Below are 19,876 nucleotides of genomic sequence, written 5' to 3' on the forward strand. Positions count from 1 at the left end.
TTAACTTTTGTTGAGGGCATAATTCAGTGGCATAATTCTTGGTGTAAGGCAGCCAGCACTACTATGTCCTGACCATCTTCATCATCTCAGAGAGGTGTTCTGCACCTCTTAAGCCATAGTTAGTCGACTGCCCTGGTCCATTACTGTCCAGTGGTGATGCTTTTCTCTCCTCTGTCTCTGTGAGTTTGTGTATCCCAGGTGTAGTATACTAATGGAATCATACAGCATTTTTTCCTTGTGTTTGTCTTGTTTATTTCACCTAGCCTGCTGCTTTCAAAGTTAATACACATATGAGAGTTGCTTTTCTTCTTTCTGCCTAATTTTGGTTAACATCTTTTGACAGACACTTGGGTTATACTCACCATTTGGCTGCTGTAAACAGCGTGATTGGAACATTGGTGTATTATTGTCTGAGTCCTCAATAATCAGTGCTTTAAAAAGTTTCTATGGATTGAGATATTTAGGGAGAACATATAATGACATTGGTGACTAGCAGAACGGGGACATGGCATTGGGTTGCACATTCCCTATAGGTGACAATGTCCACATACCTGCAAGTGCTGTGCAGCACAGAACGTGTGCCTCAGCCAGAGAAGTAGCCATATTGCAGGCACATAAGCGACGTTATAAGCAGACGGGGAGCAGTGAATGTGGTGAGTTCAGAAGACTCATGACTGCTTAAAGGCTGAGAATAGGGGGGTCGGTGAGTGCTCAGCCCTAAATAAGATATTTATAAAAAGGAGCAGAAGGAATGCAAAAGCTGGAAGATAGGAAGAGAGGCTACAGAACACCATCTTCTGGGGATGACAGAACCATTGCAGTCACTCAGCAGCACTGAGGCCTTCACACAACTGCTCTGTCAACAGTCAGTCATGGATGGAGTCACTGTTTATGTGGCCCTACTCTCTCCTGATGAACTAGATAGATTCTTGGAGAGTAGAGTCAGTGTGTTCACTTGCAAACCCACTAGTGAGCCTATCAGACTCCAGCGGACAGCTCTAAACCCATGGTCATATAGACAGCCCTATTTAAACTCAGTGGATAATAAAACAAAACAGAAAGACATGGATATAGGGAAGATTTGTGGGAGGAAAGTAAGGTTTGAGAAGGGTTAGAAGGTGAGAAGAGAGGGTGGCAGTGAGAGTCATCACAGTGCACAATATACATATGTAAAATCACCAGTGGGCAAACTTAATCAATAATAAAACTAAAGTAAATGGGAGGGGACTGGGGAGATGGCCCTAAGGTTAAGAGAACTTGTGGCATAAACCCTAGGATCTGAGTTCAGATCCCCAGCATCCATGTAAAAGACTGAGTCTGACCACATGGGCCTGCAGCCCCAACACTGTAGGAAACAGAAACAAAGAACATGTCTGGGCTGTGCTGGCTGTCAGCCAAGCTGCAGTTTCAGTGGGAGACTCTGTCTCAAGGGAATAAACTGGGGCATGATAAGGTAGGACATATGGCCCCTGCACGTACATATGGGTACTCCGTCTCACCACCCCTCCCCTCTGTTAATAAAAGTAGCCATGTCACTGTGGTTTCCCAACTACCATGTTATTAAATACCCCATGATCGACAGAAGAGAGCCACACCAAGGTGATGCCCCTAGGGTTGAGGCTTTCTAGAAATAGTCTAGATGATCAAGTCTTCCTTTGGTTGTGAGAGAATTGAAGGAAGAAAGGATGGTCCGTTGTGGCTGGGAGGTGCATGAGAGGAGTGGAGAGGGAGAGGAATCCATGGCAACAGAAGACACATGTCCTTGATATCTGAGAGTTGGTATCTTAGTTAGGGTTTTACTGCTGCGAACAGACACCATGACCAAGGCAACTCCTATAAGGACAACATTTAATTGGGGCTGGCTTACAGGTTCAGAGGTTCAGTCCATTATCATCAAGGCAGGAACATGGTAGCATCCAGGCAGACACAGTGCAGGAGGAGCTGAGAGTTCTACATCTTCATCTGAAGGTTGCTAGCAGAATACTCACTTCCTGGCAGCTAGGATGAGGGTCTTAAAGCCCATGCTCACAGGGTCACACCTACTTCAACAAGGCCACACCTCCCAACAGTGCCACTCCCTGGGCCAAACATCTACAAACCATCACAATTGTCCTCCAGAGTCCATGACGACAGAAGACTTGTGTCCTTGAGTTGGGAGAGTTGGTTTCCAGAGGCCTCAAAAGTGATGGAGAGCTGAGTAGTAACAATGGTGGCCATGTGGAAAGAAGTGTCACCTACTGGTCACGGGAAGGCCTTGAATCTAGGCTCTATAGAGGCAACATGAGAAAATGGAGGATGGACAGCCGCCCCTTAGCCTTCTGCATCACACTTGTGTCTGTCTGCTTGCGTTTTGTTTTCTCCGTTCTTTCTCTTCCTTGTTGGTTTCATTCGTAATTGCTTTGTGGGTACCGAGAACATCTGCATGTTCTGCAGCTTGAAGGGACTTGCCAGCTACATACACAAAGACATTCTCTGCTCTGGTGTACTAGCTCACACCTCTACTCGTTCACGTTTTCCTTATTTTGAACAAAACAGATGTTCCTGTCCAGTGAAGAGGCAGCCTCCTTAAGGAGGCTGAGCTGTTCCTGTCTAATTGCCAATTTAGGGGAAGAAAAAGCAGAAACCCGGAAATGATCAGGGGATTGAAAAGAAAGGAGCTGGTCAAAATGTCCAAGAGAGGCAAAGCCATGGGAGGGGTATCCTGGGTCAGATGCAAGTCAGGCTTGCTGAGGCTGTCTGACCCACGGGACCACCCCAGACTTGAATCCCTACCAAGCTTATTAGTTAGACAGTGTCAGTATGTTAAAGAGGAAACTCTCCTCTCTGGTACTTCGGATCTGTGAGGGAGAGAACAATGTTGCAACTTGTGTGCTAGTTGTTTAACAATGATTGTGTGTGAAATCATTGCTCCCATTGGCTCTTGGGTGTACTTAGCTACATCATGCAAAGCTTGACCTACTTACCTCCCTCAGTGATGGAAGCCATGCCTTTCTATTGTGGGAAAGTTTGACTGTTAAAATCTCTCCTGTGAGCATGAGCCCCCAGTAATAGATGTTTTCCCAACGAAACATCGTGTGGACTCTGAGGTACTGCTTGGGCTCGGGAATCCTCCAAAAAGAACAAAAAGAACATACAGATAGCCACAGAGTTGAAGTTTGTCCTCAAAGTATACATTCCTATGCAGAATGGAAACTGCTTTTCTGAACATTGGTTTTCTAGAGAGAAGAAAGCTAGTGATTCATAGTAACTCTGTGCCCCACCCCCCAAAGCCTCCCAAGGCTTGTGCAGCCACCACTGCCAGTTGATTAGCTCTTAAAATTTTAACCAGGAAAAGGCATACTTGCTTTTAACCTCAAATTTGCTCATTATGGCTGTCACCTATGAAGCACACTACCTTACTCATCCCTACAGGAACCCTTTCTCTCGGGAAGTTATGACTTCTACTTGCTTGATTTTTGTTTTTTGTTTTTGGGACAGCCCTGGCTGGCCTGGAACTCACAGTGACACCCCTGCCTCTACCTCCAGTGTGCCCGGATTAAAGACATTCACCACCACACTCAGAGCCAGTCATTGATGTTATTCCTAATTTTAAATAAAGAAGTTCCTGTCAAAGCTTTGTGGAACTCTTTGGGAAGGATTTGGAGGTGTGGCCTTCTCAGAGGAGGTGTGTCACTCAGGGTCAAAAGTCCTTGCTTTTTCCCAGTTAGTTCCCTCTGGCTTGGGGTTGTTGTTTCAAGATAGGAGCTCTCAGCTACAGCTTCACCACCATACCTGCTTGTTGGCCACCATGCTTCCTGTCATGATGATCAGGGACTCTAAGACTCTGAAACTGTAAGCCCTAGTAAACTCTTGTATAAGTTGCCTTGGTCACAGCCTCACCACAGCAGAGGAGGAACTGCCTATATATTTGATGTCACTTAGAAGCCTTCAAATAAGGCTATTCAAGGAACAAGCATATCTGCTCCCATGGAGACACACAGACATAGCTCAGGAGTGCCGCAGCCCTGCATTTCAGCAGGAGTGCACACAGAACAGTGCCTGATAAGGCCTCTTCTGTCCCTGTCTATGTGGTTTCTGCCTTTTGAGTTAGTTCACCTTGCTGCAGCCTCAGCAAGGCACCAGCTGTTGTAGCTTGCTCAGTGCTGCCAGGTTGCTGGAAGGATGCTTCCCAGGCTCTGCTTCATTGTCACGGCATCAGAGACTTGTTCCTTGGGCTCCCCAAGTGGGGGTCTAGCAGATAACAGTGCCTCAAATCATGGCTCTCTTGCTTAGCTGTTGAGGGGCAGCATTAGAAACATTTGGTCTGGCAACTGTTCATGCTTTCAAATCGTGACATATTCTGTCGTATAAATGTAATACTGTAGTAGCAAAAGTGTTCATGGTTTGGAATGTCTGGCCACCTACTCAGCGCATTCACTTAAAGAAAGGCACTCAGCCCTGGAGATAACCAAACTGCCTTTCTTGCTCCTTAGCACCTAGAACTTGGGTTGTTTGTGTACCTTCACAGAGTGCCATTCCCAGCACAACCCTTTCCTAGTCACTTTCCTCATGGAGGTATGATCAAGACGGTTGAGGGCAAACAGGAGTCTCCTTCACAGCCTTTTTATCTGTTCTGCCCCCTGCTCATCTGTAGCCCCAAGGTCGACTACTGCTCTTGAAGCCCTTTTATGGCATCAGAGCTGCACAGTGGCCCCCAGCAGCTTTTTACACATCCTGCCCCTTCCCTATAGTGCAGTTACTGCCTTTCCCTAATTAAATCACTTGTAATACTCAGGACATACGGAAGCAAAGGGAGAACAGAAAAGCTTCCGGTCCCTAAGAATCATAAAACCATGGGCTAAGCTCTCCCCACTCCCACCCCTCACACATCATCTGGGGCATGTCTCAGTAGATGCTAAGAGGAAAGAATCAAAGCAGCCACTGCCCTGGAGACAAGAATAGCTGGAGATTTGCCCTCAGAACTGGAATGGCTTTTCTGCATCGTGCCAGCAAGGCCAGTGTTTGAGCAGTGTGGTGGATGATTAATGGAGCCAGGCTGTGACTCTAGATAACAGGGATCTTAGGCAGATCCGGGTCAGTAAGTCAGATGGGCATTATACTTTTCTGCCTAATAGGAGAGCCTCCAATTAGGAAGCCTTGAGCCTGGGAAGGCAATCAGAGATTTGGAGTTCCATTTACTAGCCCTAAGTGTTCATTAGACCCTGTGTCACGCCCTCTGTGCTGAGAGGTACATGAGGAACCACACCCACACAGAGTGAGCTAATCCTGCCTGTTAAGGTTAGTCCTCTGTTTAATTTCCAGTTGGTTTCTGCATGGTGTGAGGAGGCTCAGGGCTCCTCAGTCTCACCCATCTGGTAGGTGGGAATACAGAGGCTTATTAATTAGGATGTTGAATGTTTGACTCCATTTAAAACAAAGGTCTTTCCTAATTTGAAAGAATAATATACATCATCCTTGACCAAAGGTGCTTTGACTTAGAATTTATCAGCTTTGGAGTGTTACAAAAATGGTGTGCATTGAGTAGAAGCTGTCCTCAGATTTCTGGGTCTTGATCTTTTCTTGGGCCAGGAATATTTGATGGAGGGTACTATCGAGCTGGACTTGTCTCAGTCAGCTGCAGGCATGAGTGGAAGTCACCAGCACCTTTCATGTACTGTTGCTGTGTTGTTTGGTAGAAAAAAAAATGTATTAAGGCTTTTTTTTTTAAGGTAGAATATTTTCTATTTACAATGAGTATATCAGAATATAATCCCATTGTGCCTCAAAGAACATCTTTTAATTTTGACTTTTTAATGGAATTTGTAAAATCTGTAATCATAATTTTATTACTTATTAACATATAGCTGTATGCATGTTACTTTGTTATTTTATGTGTATGAGTGTTTGGCTGAATATACGTCTGCACTGTGTGTGGGCCTTGTACTACACAGATCAGAAAAGGACATCAGATACCCTGGCACTGTTGTGTGCAGCCATGTGGGTGCAGGGAATTGAACCTCAATCCTCTGGAAAAGCAGCAAGTTCTCTTAATTGCTTAGCCAGCTGTCCAGTGCCCCTATGTTGGCATTTTAAAGATGTGTTTGCATCCAAACCTTTTTGAGACAGAACTTTTTTTTTTTTTTTTTTTTTTTTTTTTTTTTTTTTTTTTCCGAGACAGGGTTTTTCTGTGTAGCCCTGGCTGTCCTGGAACTCACTCTGTAGACCAGGCTGGCCTTGAACTCAGAAATCCGCCTGCCTCGGCCTCCCAAGTGCTGGGATTAAAGGTGTGCGACACCACTGCCATCAAGACAGAACTTTTAATCCTATTAAGATTATATGTGGTTTTGATTCTACATTAAAAAGAGTAAGATTTTATGAGAAAATTTCCATGCCTTTAAATGTTTTTAATAATCGTTTTAATGTCTGTGCAACATTATGCTGTTTTCAGTGACACACACCTAGTGTTCTCCTTCTGTTTTATTGTGAACATCTGTAAACACTTGATAAACTTAGCTTTGTAGCGAACACCTTTATTCCCCCTCACATCATACATTAACGTTTGGCACATTTGGTTTATCTTATCTGTTCATTTGCCCTCTTACATCTTTTTAAAAGTTAATTAATTAATCAATTAATTAATCAACATCCCAAACATCCCTTTTTTTTGGAGGGGGTGCATTTGAAAGAAAATTGTAGACTTTCCCCCAAATGTTCATTAGAGGTGGTTTCCTTTACTGAAATGCACAAGTCTTGGATTTTTTACTCACAGAGTTTTGACAGATAGGCCATGAGCAAATATCACAATACTCCATTATCTAGAATGGCACCTCTGTGGTTAATATTGACTGTCAAGGTCTCAGAGTAGAGATTCGCCTTTGATATGTCCCATGGCCAGATCTGTAGGAGCTATTCAGATTGGAGTAGTCTCTGGCCATACCTGTGAACGATTATCTTGATTAGGATAAGTGAATCAGGAAGACCTGCCCAGAAGGATGGTGGTACACTTCATGCCCGCTGGCATGGTCCTAGACTGCAGAAGCTAGCCTAGCAGAGCTTTTCTGCTCTCTTTACTGGATACATTGTAGCTACAGTTACCTTCAGCTACTACAGGCCATGACTTCTGTACCATGCTGGAACCGAAATAAACCCGCTGTTTCCTTAAATTGCTTTTGCAAAGAATTTATATCACAGTAACAAAAGACCATTTAAAATGATACCCTGAGTCAAGGTAAAGCACTGTGGTAGATCACTATAAAGTACTACCACTTGTAGCTCACAACTCCATGTACATTTGTGTTTGTAAGCTAATGAAAACAGTAAATGTTTCTACTCACAATGCATCTGAAGAGACTGGACCATGAAGATTCTCTGTGAAGGGTACGATGTTTTAATTATATTTGTTCATATAGGTTTTCAGCTCTGCTTTGTTTGTCAGTGAATTTTTCTTTTTATTTATACAAGGCTAGGAATTAATTTGCATGGCTTTGGACTGGGTTATCTCCCTCTCATCAATCAGGGGGCACAGAGACAGATTGTTTTGGATTTTGGTTTTCTTGAGACCAGGTCTTCTTATGTAGCCCATGCTGGCCTATATCTATCTTGATTGTCCTTCCTCTGCCTCTGCAGTCTGGGAGTACCAGCAAAGGCCATCACACCCAGCTCCTTTCAGGGATAGAATGTGCTTAAAGATACAGCTTTATCTTCAGGCAATTGGTGTGTTTTTTTTTCAACTTATCATCAAGCAAGGGTCACTTATCCTTCCTCTGCTACAGGAAATCAGTCGGGGCTTCTGAAAAGCAGATTCTGTAGCACAGTGCTGGGTGGTGGTGACTTTGATGCCCTTGTGAGTGGGCTCAACCAGAATTGGGATTATTACAGTTTAGGGGGGAGGATTCTTTGTTTTGGGTGAATCATCACTATGGTTTTATGGTGACCATGATTTCTCATTTTTCTTCATGTGTATTATAATTTACTGTCACTACCTTAAGCTTATTTTATATTATTTGGTAGTACACGTCAGAGTAATTTTCCAATAACTAGGTTTCAGGATACACATCTATCTGTAGGGTCTGAGGTGAATTACTCAACCAGCTTGTAGCCTAGAGCAGTGGTGGGTCCTGTTCCTCAAGGTTGTTATGTGTTCTGTCCTGTCATCCTGATCTCTTGAGTTCACTGGGGAAAGTTGCACTTAATAGCTTGGGTATACTTACTGGGGCCTCTATCCACTCATGGGCCTTGTGGCCATGGGCTTTGTGGCTCTTGACAAGCCTTTGTCTGTTCCCTTTTACCTCTTCAGGTTTTGGTCACTGGGAATCAGCTTCCATTATTAAAATTTTCTTCAGCTCAGTGTGTCTGTCTTAGTATAATTTTCCTCGTTGACTTTGTGGTATTTTTGACTGAGGATGACAATTTCCTGGCTGACTTTTCCATATAAGGATGTGCACTGTCAGCAGCTCTTGGATCTTTCAGAAACCTCCAGAATGCCAACAAGTACACCTCCTTAGCCGTGCAGAAGGCGCCTGAGATCCATGGCTTGCAGCCATTCCTAGAATAGTTCTTTGGGCTCTTTTTGGCTAAAGGAAGACAAGACACTTTGGGAATGAGAAAACTTGCTAGTCAGGAGCTCAGGGAAACAAAACAAAACAAAACAAAACAAAACTAGCCCAAATCTGGAAGACCAAGACTATGTGAGCCTTAAGGTTGCTCTAACAGTTTGAGGACCATGACAAAGACTTGCACAGTGTTCTAAGGCTGGTGTTTCTGGTTTGACGGTGTTGACATCATAAGACTTTTCAATGTTATAATCAGTGATTAATTCTCATTCTTTCCCTTTCCTCTCCCTGTCTCTTCCTCTCTCTCTTATTCAGCTTTAGTTGGAGAGTATGTAGCTGTAGCAAATGCCCAGGCTGGGTGGCATACACCATAGCTTCTTATACTGGGCTCATATCTTGCAGGGCCTGTGCTTTGTTCATGTGCTTCAGGGCAGTCTTGGTGCAGAACATCTACTGTGAGGACTTTCCCTGTGCATGACATCATGCCACCTGACATCAAAGGACAGATGCTGCATTAGACATCTTGACTTGGATTGTGTTAGGAATTTCATTGTTTTTTATTGAAAATAGAAAAAAAAATTGGCTCTTATAAAAGCATAATGCCTTAGTTACAGAAGGCAAAAGATTTAGTGTTTTTTTTTTGTTTTTTTTTTTTTTTTTCTTTTTTCCGAGACAGGGTTTCTCTGTGTAGTCCTGGCTGTCCTGGAACTCACTCTGTAGACCAGGATGGCCTCAAACTCAGAAATCCGCCTGCCTCTGCCTCCCAAGTGCTGGGATGAAAGGCGTGCGCCACCACCGCCCAGCTGATTTAGTGTTTTCTTACTGTCATTCCTCAGCATATAACCTAATATAATTTTGGATAATATTATATTACAATGTTTGATTTTTAAAGCTTGCTGTGTAAGTTGCTGACTTAAGTTTTATAAAAAGAATTTTTTTTGTTGTTGAATTTGCTTTAGAATTAGGATAAAATTTCCAACTATTTTTGAAATGGCCCTAAATATACTATTAAAAAAAAATCCTACATATTCCTGCCAAGTAGTATTCTTAGCATTGACGATCATAAAATCAAAATATTGATTATGAAAAATGTTGAAAGACATTTTACATCCTGCTCTGCCAAATATCCAGCCAAGATGTCATTTATTATGTAAAAGTAAACAAGCACACGCACCTCATTAGTATGCAAACTTTAATCTTTAATAGATGGAAAAGTCTATGTATAGCAGAACTGTTTTTAGATAATTTTTTATGATTTATTACCAGTATTTGTTTTATATAGAATAGACATATTCTGTATAACTATATGTTTGAAGTCACATGAAGATTTGTCAGGCACAAAGATAGCAGGAAGAGAAAGTGTTCAAAAAGCCTGGACTTAAACAACAGCTCACTATTTCTGTCAGTTCTGGAAGCCTTGGAGTCCAGGGTCAGAGTGTTAGCTTGGTCAAGCTCTGCCCAAGACTCCTTAGCAGATCACAGAAGCTCCCTCCTCAGGGACTCATTCAGCAGTACAGAGAGGAAGCACTGGTGTCTTTCTCTTAGGATGACATCAATCCCATCATGGTGGCTTCACCTGCAGGACTTCACCAGACGTAATTATTTCCCAAAGACCATCTCTCCTCATATCATCACATTGGATCTTAGGGGCTTCAACATAAGAGCTGGGATGAACATTCAGTCTGTGGCAGATGTGTAAGGGAGGGGTTGAGCACGGTGCCCAATGTAAATGCCCAACAAAACGTGTTTGGTGAGATCATCTTTATCCTTGTGACAGGGTCTAGCAAAGGGGACTTCTGTACTGCAACTATGATGTCTCCATTGTACAGAAGAGGGGGTTGTATGTCTTGGGCCCCTGAGGTGTCACAGTCTTCCCAGGAACTGTCAGAGGGTCAGGTGATGTGGTGGTTTGAATGAGAACTGTCCCAGTTTGGCTCCTCAGCTGTGTGCTGTTTGAGGAGGTTATGCAACCTTACTAGAGGAAGGACATGACTCTCTGCTCTCTCTGCGTCCTCTGTGTGACTGGAAAGGTAACCAGCCAGCTTCCTGTTCCAACCAGCTTGCTTATTTTCCCCACTATGGTGGACTCTGGTCCTCTGGAACTATAAGCCAAAATAAAATTCTTAAGTTGTTTTTGGTCGTGATATTTTGTCACGGCAACCGGGAAATAAGCAACACAAATGAAGAGATGAAAAAAAGGCGGCAACTTGGAGCCAGGGCACATCGGGTGAAGGGCAGCCTGGCTGGTTCTGGACCTTTTCACATCTCCTAGCACTGGAATAATAACTAATAGAATCAGTCTTTTTAACTGTATCCCTAAAAGGAGCAGCCACTTCTGTGCCTCTGTGTGTTGCCTCTCTTAGCTTTAACTATCAACTCAACGTAACCTAGAATTACATGAGAAAATCCTCAGCGAGAGATTGGCCACACTGGGTTTTTTGGTCTATAAGCGAATGTCCTGATTAAATCAATTGATTCAGAATAAATAACCCAGCCCAGTTTTAGTTGCCAGGCAGGGGAGACATTGAACTGAGCGCCTACAAGCAAGTGAGCACCTTTCTGTCTTGACTGTGGATGTTTGAGGTTCCTGCCTTGACTTCCCCATATTATGAGCTATAATCTGGAATTTGAACTGAAGTGAACCCTTTCTTCTCTAAGTTTCTTTTTATCAGGGTATTTTGCCACGGCAGCAGAAATGAAACCAAAGCAGCCCCATGTCTCAATCTGATGTTTCTGTGTGCGCCCAAAAATTAAAAAAAAAAAGATAAATAAATAAAGCTTTTTAAATAATTATAGTCTGCAGGGCTTCTGAAGCCGTCAGCCTGCTTCTGTGTCCAGCTCCCCCCACACACTCAGCTTATAATGTCCTCATTTTTATTTTGCTAAAAATTCACATTTTAAACTTTAGCCTGCTTCTGAAACACTTCAGCAACCAACCTTGTCAGTTCTTTTGAAATTTCTTAAAAGAAATTATCTTAAATAGGAAGTCTTGATGATTGACATGAAAGTCCAAATAACTGAGCTGGCCGGATGGCTCAGTGAGCAGAGCTATCCACTGACAAGCCTCAAGTTCAGCTCCTGGGACCCACATGGTGGGAGGAGAGAACTGATCTCTGCATGTGCAACATGACAGGGACCCCGCAATAAATAATTAATTAATAAAGAAAGCCCGACTAGTTACCTGATTTTGTATGCAGTAAGCACAAAATACAGAGGCCTGAGTGTTGACATAATATTTTAAATCAGTGTTTTCTAATCAGTGTTAACTATCTAAGTGGCAGCAGCTCTGCTTAGCTCTGCCACCATGTTCCACAGCCAGAGGCCACGTGCGTGCCATAGCTAGAAACACCGGCCCCGCCACCCACGAGATGCCAGCATAGGAGATGGCTCTGCCAATCTTCCACACTGTCTCCACAAGGTTGGGCTGAGCCCAGACCATTCTGATATCCACGTGGTACCCAGTAGAAAATGAGACTCTAATGTTTAAAGATTAACCAAAGGCTTTATAAGTTTGGTAATGCTCAGATTAACAATGCCCACACAATTGGAGGTGTTTCCCAATTAACTAACCTAGATATAAGTTGTTACCCAGGACTGCTCTCGGGCCAAATGTGGTTCTCCATCCTCCTACATCTCTGTCTCTCTCATTCCTCCTTTTCCTTCTCCTTTTTCTCTCCCTACTCCTCTTTTTCCTCTCCTTACTCCTCCCACCTTAGCTCCTCCCAACGTGCTGGGAAAATATCCACACTACACCCGAGATGGATTCAGTTTGGATTCATAAACCTTGTTTTTTCAGTAGGAATGTAAAATTGATTTGCTGGTTGGTGACCAGACTGAAAGGTGCAGCCCTGCCTTCCACTTAGTTTACTCTGCATTCGCTCTTTCTCTTCATTGTTCTGAGAAGACACTCGGATTGCTGAGTCATGCCCAGGAATAAGCTGGGCATAAAACATGCCACACAGACCACCCTTCCCCAGGCTCCTTGGGACTTCACATGTATAAGTAATACCTGATGGACCAGGCTCATAAAAAACAGTATCAGCTTGTGGATTGAGGCCAGGAAATTGGTGAATAATTTGGCACTACAAACTTGCATAGGAGGTCAGAGACCGTTCCCAACCTCCTTTTCCTGTCATTTTTCAAATGTACATTTTAACTTCTTAACCATTTCTCCTTATTTATTTGGGTACTGGTCTGTAACCCAGGGCCTTACACACACTGAGCACGTGTACCCTCTTGCAGCACCCTCAGCCTTTTGTCATTGAAAAGTCATCAAAGAGAGCGAAAACTGCTCGTGATTCTGTCACCTCAGAATGTTCAGCACCATCGAGACCTTTGTATTCCTTCAACCCGCTTGCCTGGATTACACCTGCAATGCAGCAATATTTATAATTTCATCCTATGGAGACACTGTTCCATGATGCACATTTCCTTTCGACACACTGTGAGAATTTTCTGCATCCTTCTGTATTATTCAAAAGTATCAGTGTATCTGATGACTGGTTAACAGCCTATATATTTTTTAAATAAATAAATATTTATTTATTTAATGTATATAAGCACACTGTCCTTGAAACACCAGAAGAGGGAATGAGATCCAATTACAGATGGTTGTGAGCCACCATGTGGTTGCTGGGAATTGAACTCATGACCTTTGGAAGAGCAGCCAGTGCTCTTAACTGTTGAGCCATCTCTCCAGCCCCAACAGCCTATATTGTACACTGGTAGATTTTAGATACTCTAACAAAACAGAAAAGTGATTGGGACGGCGTGTACCTTAGCTTGCTTAGATTACGTATCATTCCCCTTGGATGTGCATCTCAAGACATCTTTCTGTGCACACCTAATATGCACAGGAAAAAGCAAAGCAAGGAGACCCGAGGCATCTCCACATCTCTTCTGATTTACTTAGAAAACATGTTGTAGGTGCAGACATTTTGTCTGTACACCTCAGCATCTGTTCTCAGGGGCCATCCCCAGAGGTGAATGATCGTGTCAGAACATCTCCCTGAAGTGAGAGCCCAGCCTCCTACCTCCGTTTCCTTCATGGACATGCCTCTCTTGGTAGGGAGATCCTAACACCAGGTTCCCTGCTTATGTATGCTGAATCTGTAAGTATCCAAGCAGGAAACCGCAAAACAAACAAAACACAACCCTTTGTTTTAAACTGTATCATTTTTTCTGAAGTGGAGTTACAGATGGTTTGTGAACCCCCATATGGGTGCTGGAAATCAGACCCGGGTTCTCGGGAAGAGCAGACAGTGCTCTTAGCTGCTGAGCCAGCACTCCAGCCCCCACTTTTTTTTTTTTTTTTTTTAATGCTTCTTTTTACCTGGGAACTTTTATATGTCATTCTAGAAACTTATACCCTCTAGCCCATTCTTTCCCCATGTTGTCTGTGTAGATTACTAAACTCTTATTCCCTCAAATGCTGTTTCTAAGCTTTCTGTTTTATTTTACTGACTGTAAGCTTGTTGCAGCACCCACCCATTATGCTACATTTCTATACTGTCACTGTTCTTCTTCTCAATGTGCCCCTGCCTGTTTTCACCAATTTGCTGCTCCTGATTTAGCAGTTTTTCCTGCCAAAGGCTGGAGGTAGATGCTTTAAGCTTTGCAGGTGACCATAGTTTGCTATGAGAGCTTAGCTCTGCCTCTGCCCTGCAGAGCATCCAGGCAGGAATGGAGGCAGGATCTTATGGCACATTTGTAAATCTGGCAGCTTGCTTCAGCCTCATGGCTCTAGTGTGCCGACCCCATTCTAGATGAATTTTAGTCACTTTAAGTCCTTAAAAATTCTGACTACGTTCACACACACATACACGTGTACATAGTGTAGTGTACACACAGACACATTTCATATTAATTTTGTACATATTACATAGTAAAGGGAGAGGGATTTGGGCAAAATGACATTGTCTTCATAAAAAAAGGTAGTGTCTCTATAGCATAAAGTCTTCCCACTGGCTAGCATCCATCATTACCATTTGTTGATCACCAGTGTTTCATGTATGCCCTCCTGTACCTCTGTAGATTCCTGGTGAACGTTAAGCCTTGTAGTGGCTTCTGCTCTAGATGCCTTTATAAATCTAATCTTTTCCAGCAGGCTCAATACTCCTAGCCTGGTCTATGGTTTGTTAGATCACAGATCTAAAAGGGCCCAGCCATGGGCTCCCTGCTCCCAGTAGACCTCACCCTGCTAATCCAACCTCCAGCACCCAATGATTTTTGCAAGTTAAGAATCTTCGCCTCTGCCTCTGCCTTTCATTTCGAGTCTCCATGTTTCATTTTCTTGAAGCAAATGTGGCATCTGTGCTGTTATTAGAAGACCAAGACATGACACAAGAGATGGCAGGACCTGGCTCAGGGATGCACTTCATCACTGCTGTCAGCCTGCAGTTATGTTGCCTGTGTTCAGCTGAGGGACTGGGAGCCCTCCATGCTGTCCTTTTGTAATTCTCCAAGAAAAAATTGCCAGAAGCTGTGGTCTTAGTCTTATCATTGAATAAACCCACCCTTAGCTGCAGGGTCAAGATGAAAACCTTGGAAAGCCTACAAACTATGGAGAAACAAGTCCCAGACCTAAGACAGGCTTCCTTGTACCTGCTGCTGGATGCCCATTTATTTTGTAGTTCAACCCTGCCTTTTCTAAAAACTTGAAAAGGAAACAAAGCCAGTTCTATAGCTGACATTTGGAGAACATGCCTCAGCCCTTGGCTAGCCTTCCTGATGCCTTTGCTAGGCTCAGTTACTTGTTTAACCCCTAGGTCTCCAGCCTCCTACAAGCTAAGAGATAGCTAGACTTAGATATTTGCAAGGGGGTGGGGGGGTGGGGGAAGATGTGCTTCGAGACAGAGTTTCTATGTGTAACAGCTCCTTGTCTCCTAGAACTTGGTTTACAGACCAGGCTGGCCTTGAACTCACAGAGATCTGCCTGCCTCAGCCTCTCAAGTGCTGGGATTAAAAGCATGGACCACTATGCCGAGAAGCTTAAAACTTTTAAGCTAAAATCTCTACGGTAAGCACAAGACCTGGCATTCAGAGAGGGAGGCACTTCAAGTGGGAGCTGTGTTGAGTTAATGAACTCAGAGGGTTTCCTAAGCTGACCTGAGTGACAGTCACAGGAGTCTCCTTCCCAGATTACAGTGATGCTGGAACAAAGGGACAGAGCAGCAGAGGGACAAAGGCTCACCACTAGACAGGCCAGGAGGACCCAGGAGGGCACAGCATTGTCACCTGTCACAGTTTGAGCTGAGCCAGGAAGGGAAGAGGGGAGGTATCAAGAGAATCTAATGGTCCAAGGGAATATAGATGTTGGCTAACTGGGCTTTCCACTCCCACCCCGGATGCCCCTAGTTGCTCAGTCCAGTTTTCCTTAGAATTATAAATAGAATTTCCTCAGACCATGAGGCTCTAAATCCTTTCCAGTTCCTCCAGGATGCTGCTCTTCCTCCAGATTATTCTGTCCCCTTTCATGCCTTATTTTAGCAAGAGCAATCTCTGCTTTCTGTTCATCTGTTCCAGGTACCCCTGGTTCTCAGTTATACTTGTGTCTGTGTTTCATACATGCACACAGTTTTCTGTATAAAGCAGGCAAAAGTCTTCTGAAATGTCATGAACTGGCCCTGATAGCGTGCATTCACTGGGGTTCCATATCCACACAACCAACTACACATTGAAAATATTTTGAAAAAAAAAATTGAATGTGTATAGATCAAATTAGACTGTTTCTTATCTCCACCCAAACAATATAGTATAATATTGATTATATTATTTACAGGATGTTAGGTGTTATAAGTAATCTAGAGATGATTCAAAGTATATGCAAGGATGTTCATAGGTTATAAGCAAATACTACAGCACTCTGTTAAGGTATTTAAGCATCCATGGAGTTTGGTATTGGCAGGATCCAGAAAGAGACTGAGACTGAGAGGTAACTGTGCGGAATCTAGGCAGGCACATAGCCTAGTGAGGGACTTGGCCAAAGCCACTCTATAAGAATAAATTGGGAATGTTATGAGAACTTAAAGATGTTGCTTTTAATGGTGTTGGGTCTTTAGTAATACTCCACCTAGATTGTTTTCTCCGTAAATAAGAGCCTGCCACTTTTTAATCTGATCATTCAGAATTCAAGAATTAATTTTGATAGTAACTAAATAAAGTATAATTGGGGAATAAACCAACTCCAGAACTACTTTGTTTCTGAAACTTCCTGTGTTTGTCTTCTTGTCTTCTCTTTACTATTGTTTTTTTCATCCAAGCACTAAATAGAGTGACTGAGGAATGCACCCCCAGAAACAGTAATTAGAATATAGAGTACTTTAGTATTCAGTACATATAACTTTATTTAAACATTGACTGAGCTCGTCTTTGTTTTCTCTCTAGAGTCAAGAAGAAGCTACAACCAGTAGGAACAAGTGCTAGGTGTCATGTGTGACCTCTCAGTAACAAAGTATCACTTGGATCTTTTTCAGAGTTCTCTGAAGAGAAGAGGCAGCCGGGAACTATACAAGGAGAAGAAACTTGTTAACCAGGTAAGCTGAGGATTTCATCCCAAAGTTCTACTCCTAACAAGAAGCCCTCCCCGCTTCTGAATTTTCTCTTTGCCTTTAAGACACTAAAAGAAGCCTCACCCACCAGCACATTGGCATTCACTCACACCTTCACAGAGTGAACATTTTCTTACCACTTCCACATTTCCATCCTTTTGTATCTTCTTGCTCTGGTAACCTGCTAGGGCTTTAGGAAGGAAAACAAACTGGCTTTGTGTGGAACTGAAGTAGGTATACTCAGGGTTCTGGCGGCTCTCAGTTGCCAGAAATTGTTGTGGCCATCATAGTCATTCACATAGTGAAATAATACAGCCACTGGATGTTGGGTCATTTATATACCATTGTTTTGTGAATGTGTGTGTGCTTTAAATGTGCTTAGCTGCCTTTCTGGATTTCTTTTCTCTTTTTAAGATTGCTTTGAGTATTAGGTATTTAAAAAGAACAAAGGTGTTATTAGCATATAGTTTCAGCAGACTCTAAATTGCAAGAGGTAGGGTCAGGGGACTAAAAGGGCATCAAGGGCCTTGCGGAAACTTCCTCTTCGTGATGCCCCTGTGCATTAGTTACTTTTCTATTGCTATGATAAGAAAACTTACGGCCAAGGCAACCTACAGAAGGAAGAAGTTTTTGGGCTTACGGATCGAGAAGTATAAGAATATGTCAACATCAAGGTAGGGAAACACCTCAGCAGGCAGGCAGGCTGCTGGAGCAGCAAGCTCAGAGCTCATCTTGAACTGAAGGCAGGAAGTAGACAAGTAGAGAGATCAAACTTGGGGTGACCAGAGGCCTTTCAGTTTCAAAGCCCTTCTCCCCCGGTGAGGCATGTCCTCCAGCAAGGCCACATCTCCTAAACTTCACCAGGCAGTGTCACCATGTAGGGATCAAGTATTCAAATGCTGGAGACTATGGGGAATATCTTATTCAAACTACCATACCCTGGTTCTTGTGTCCTCCAGAAATCCAGTGTTGTTCGAAACTCAGCAGAAGACGAACCCCCACAATTCTTATTGCAGGATCCATTGATCCCAGGGAAATTAAAGGCATCCCACTGCTGGGGGTTTCAAATATCCTGAGTTTAGACTATGTTTCTAGTTTTCCCTGTCTCTGGCCCAGCAAAGAGCTTTTTCCTCAAAGTGCAATTACTGACCGACGAGTAGGTTGGGTATAACGTCCCAGGCACGTGAACTGTAGCTTCTTGTGTGGGCGAAGGCAATCCATCCTGTGTGGGGTTGCCCCATGGAGCCTGCAGGGTGACTGAGAAAGGAGTTTCTATTCAGCAGAATGGTGGAGTGGAACGTCCTGGGAACTGCAGGTCGGCCACCAAAACCCAAAGGAAGCTGGCACCAAGGCGCAAGGTAGGCACACGGGCAGTTGGCTGCTGGGGTGCTGGCTAGGTGGCAGACTTGCAAGCCAAAGAATATATACCAGCAGCGATATATTTTTGTTGCTTGACAAGCCTTTCCAGCTGTTGGTGATGGTGCTGGTCCCTGTGTGTCTGATCCTTGCTATGCTTGGTTTTTCTGCCCATAGTTGGAGTCGTTTGCCTTGAAAGGATAAGTTCCACCTTGTGCTTTCCTTGACTCCTGAAACCTGAGTTTGATACTCCCAAGTTTAGGATTTAATCTAGAACCCTATTCTAGAATCTTGGCAGAGTTTTCTAGAAGTCTTTGGTTTCAAGTTCATAACAGCTGCCAGCCGTGTGCGCTGAAGTTGTCTCGTTAGGAAAGAGTCCTCCTCAGAACAGGCTGACCTCAGCTTCCCTTGGGTAGAGGCACCACTTTCTCTCATGAACCTCACAGAGTAGTAGGACCTGCTTCAGCTGCAGTGACATCAGGGAGCGAGACCAACTTCTTCACTTACTTTCTTCATTTACCAGGTTTGAAGGTTCTCAAGTCTCTTCCTCCTTCTCCCTGTGCCCTTTGCTGCTCTAGTCTGGTGGCAGGCCCTGTAGTGTGCACGGGTGTTGGTAGAAATGACAGCATGCTGTATCACGCATCAGAGTGCCTGCTTTTTGGATAGTTTCTTTCTTCAAGGAAAAGAAGACTGGAGAATGGTGGATCTTCAGGTGATCTGCAGACTGAACACTCTTTGGGCTAATTGTAACATTGATGCTATTGCTGTCCTTGGTCTAAGGGGAGAATGATGCTGGAGATGGCTCATAGGAGGTGGTGGATGGAGGAAGTATGAAGGTCAGGTTTTCCGGAAGTCAGGATGACTGCAGTGTTTGTCATCACCTGCTTATACAAGCAGAGCATCCCACAGAACCCTTGGAGCTTTGGAGTCTCAGACCTTTCACAGACTACTCCTTCCCTGATCACTTTTCACCTTGGTCCCAGGAAATATTGCTGAGAGTCCCCCATCCATGCTCCCGTTTCATGACAATTGCTTCCAGAGCTGGGTAGGATCCTCTCCGGCCCTCGATGGTACCAAGGCCTCACATGGGTTACAGGAGATGGCCCTGCACTTCTCTTGGTCTAGCCCTCTTGCGTCCCAGGCTAAAGGCAGCTGAGGATGGGTATGTGGTTGAAAGATACTTCTGTCAATAATATCTGTTAAAAGATTCGTCTGCCTCAGAGGTAGTGATTTAGGCAATTTTGGTGGACACGCTGGTCACCCAGGTAAAGATAGACTGAAGCCTTTCTCCCAGTTCCTGAATTTAACTCTGAAGTGAATGCAGTTATAGAAAGTATTTACACTGTCTTCATTGATAAGTATTGTAGCTTCCTACAAACTCCATGTAAACAGCAGAGAGTTGTCAGTGTGCATGGATTCTGTGGACATCTTTGTCTAACA

General features: G+C 43.7%; 1 protein-coding gene across 12 annotated transcripts in view; it reads left to right on the top strand.

The window, feature by feature from the left end:
• The window catches only part of Mtcl1 (microtubule crosslinking factor 1), a 114,333-nt gene that overhangs the window by 48,277 nt on the left and 46,180 nt on the right, over nt 1–19,876 (top strand). For 5 of the 12 annotated variants that reach the window (XM_076917428.1, XM_076917427.1, XM_076917420.1 and 2 more), the window contains exons 4-5: nt 17,006–17,065; nt 18,361–18,438. In XM_076917428.1, coding sequence (XP_076773543.1) covers nt 17,006–17,065; nt 18,361–18,438 — 138 coding nt within the window. The remainder of the gene's footprint in view (nt 1–17,005; nt 17,066–18,360; nt 18,439–19,876) is intronic. The other 7 variants (XM_034483670.2, XM_076917424.1, XM_076917425.1 and 4 more) reach the window with 2 other exon arrangements.

Source organism: Arvicanthis niloticus, chromosome 21 (genome assembly GCF_011762505.2).
Source record: "Arvicanthis niloticus isolate mArvNil1 chromosome 21, mArvNil1.pat.X, whole genome shotgun sequence".
NCBI classification, from domain to species: Eukaryota; Metazoa; Chordata; class Mammalia; order Rodentia; family Muridae; genus Arvicanthis; species Arvicanthis niloticus.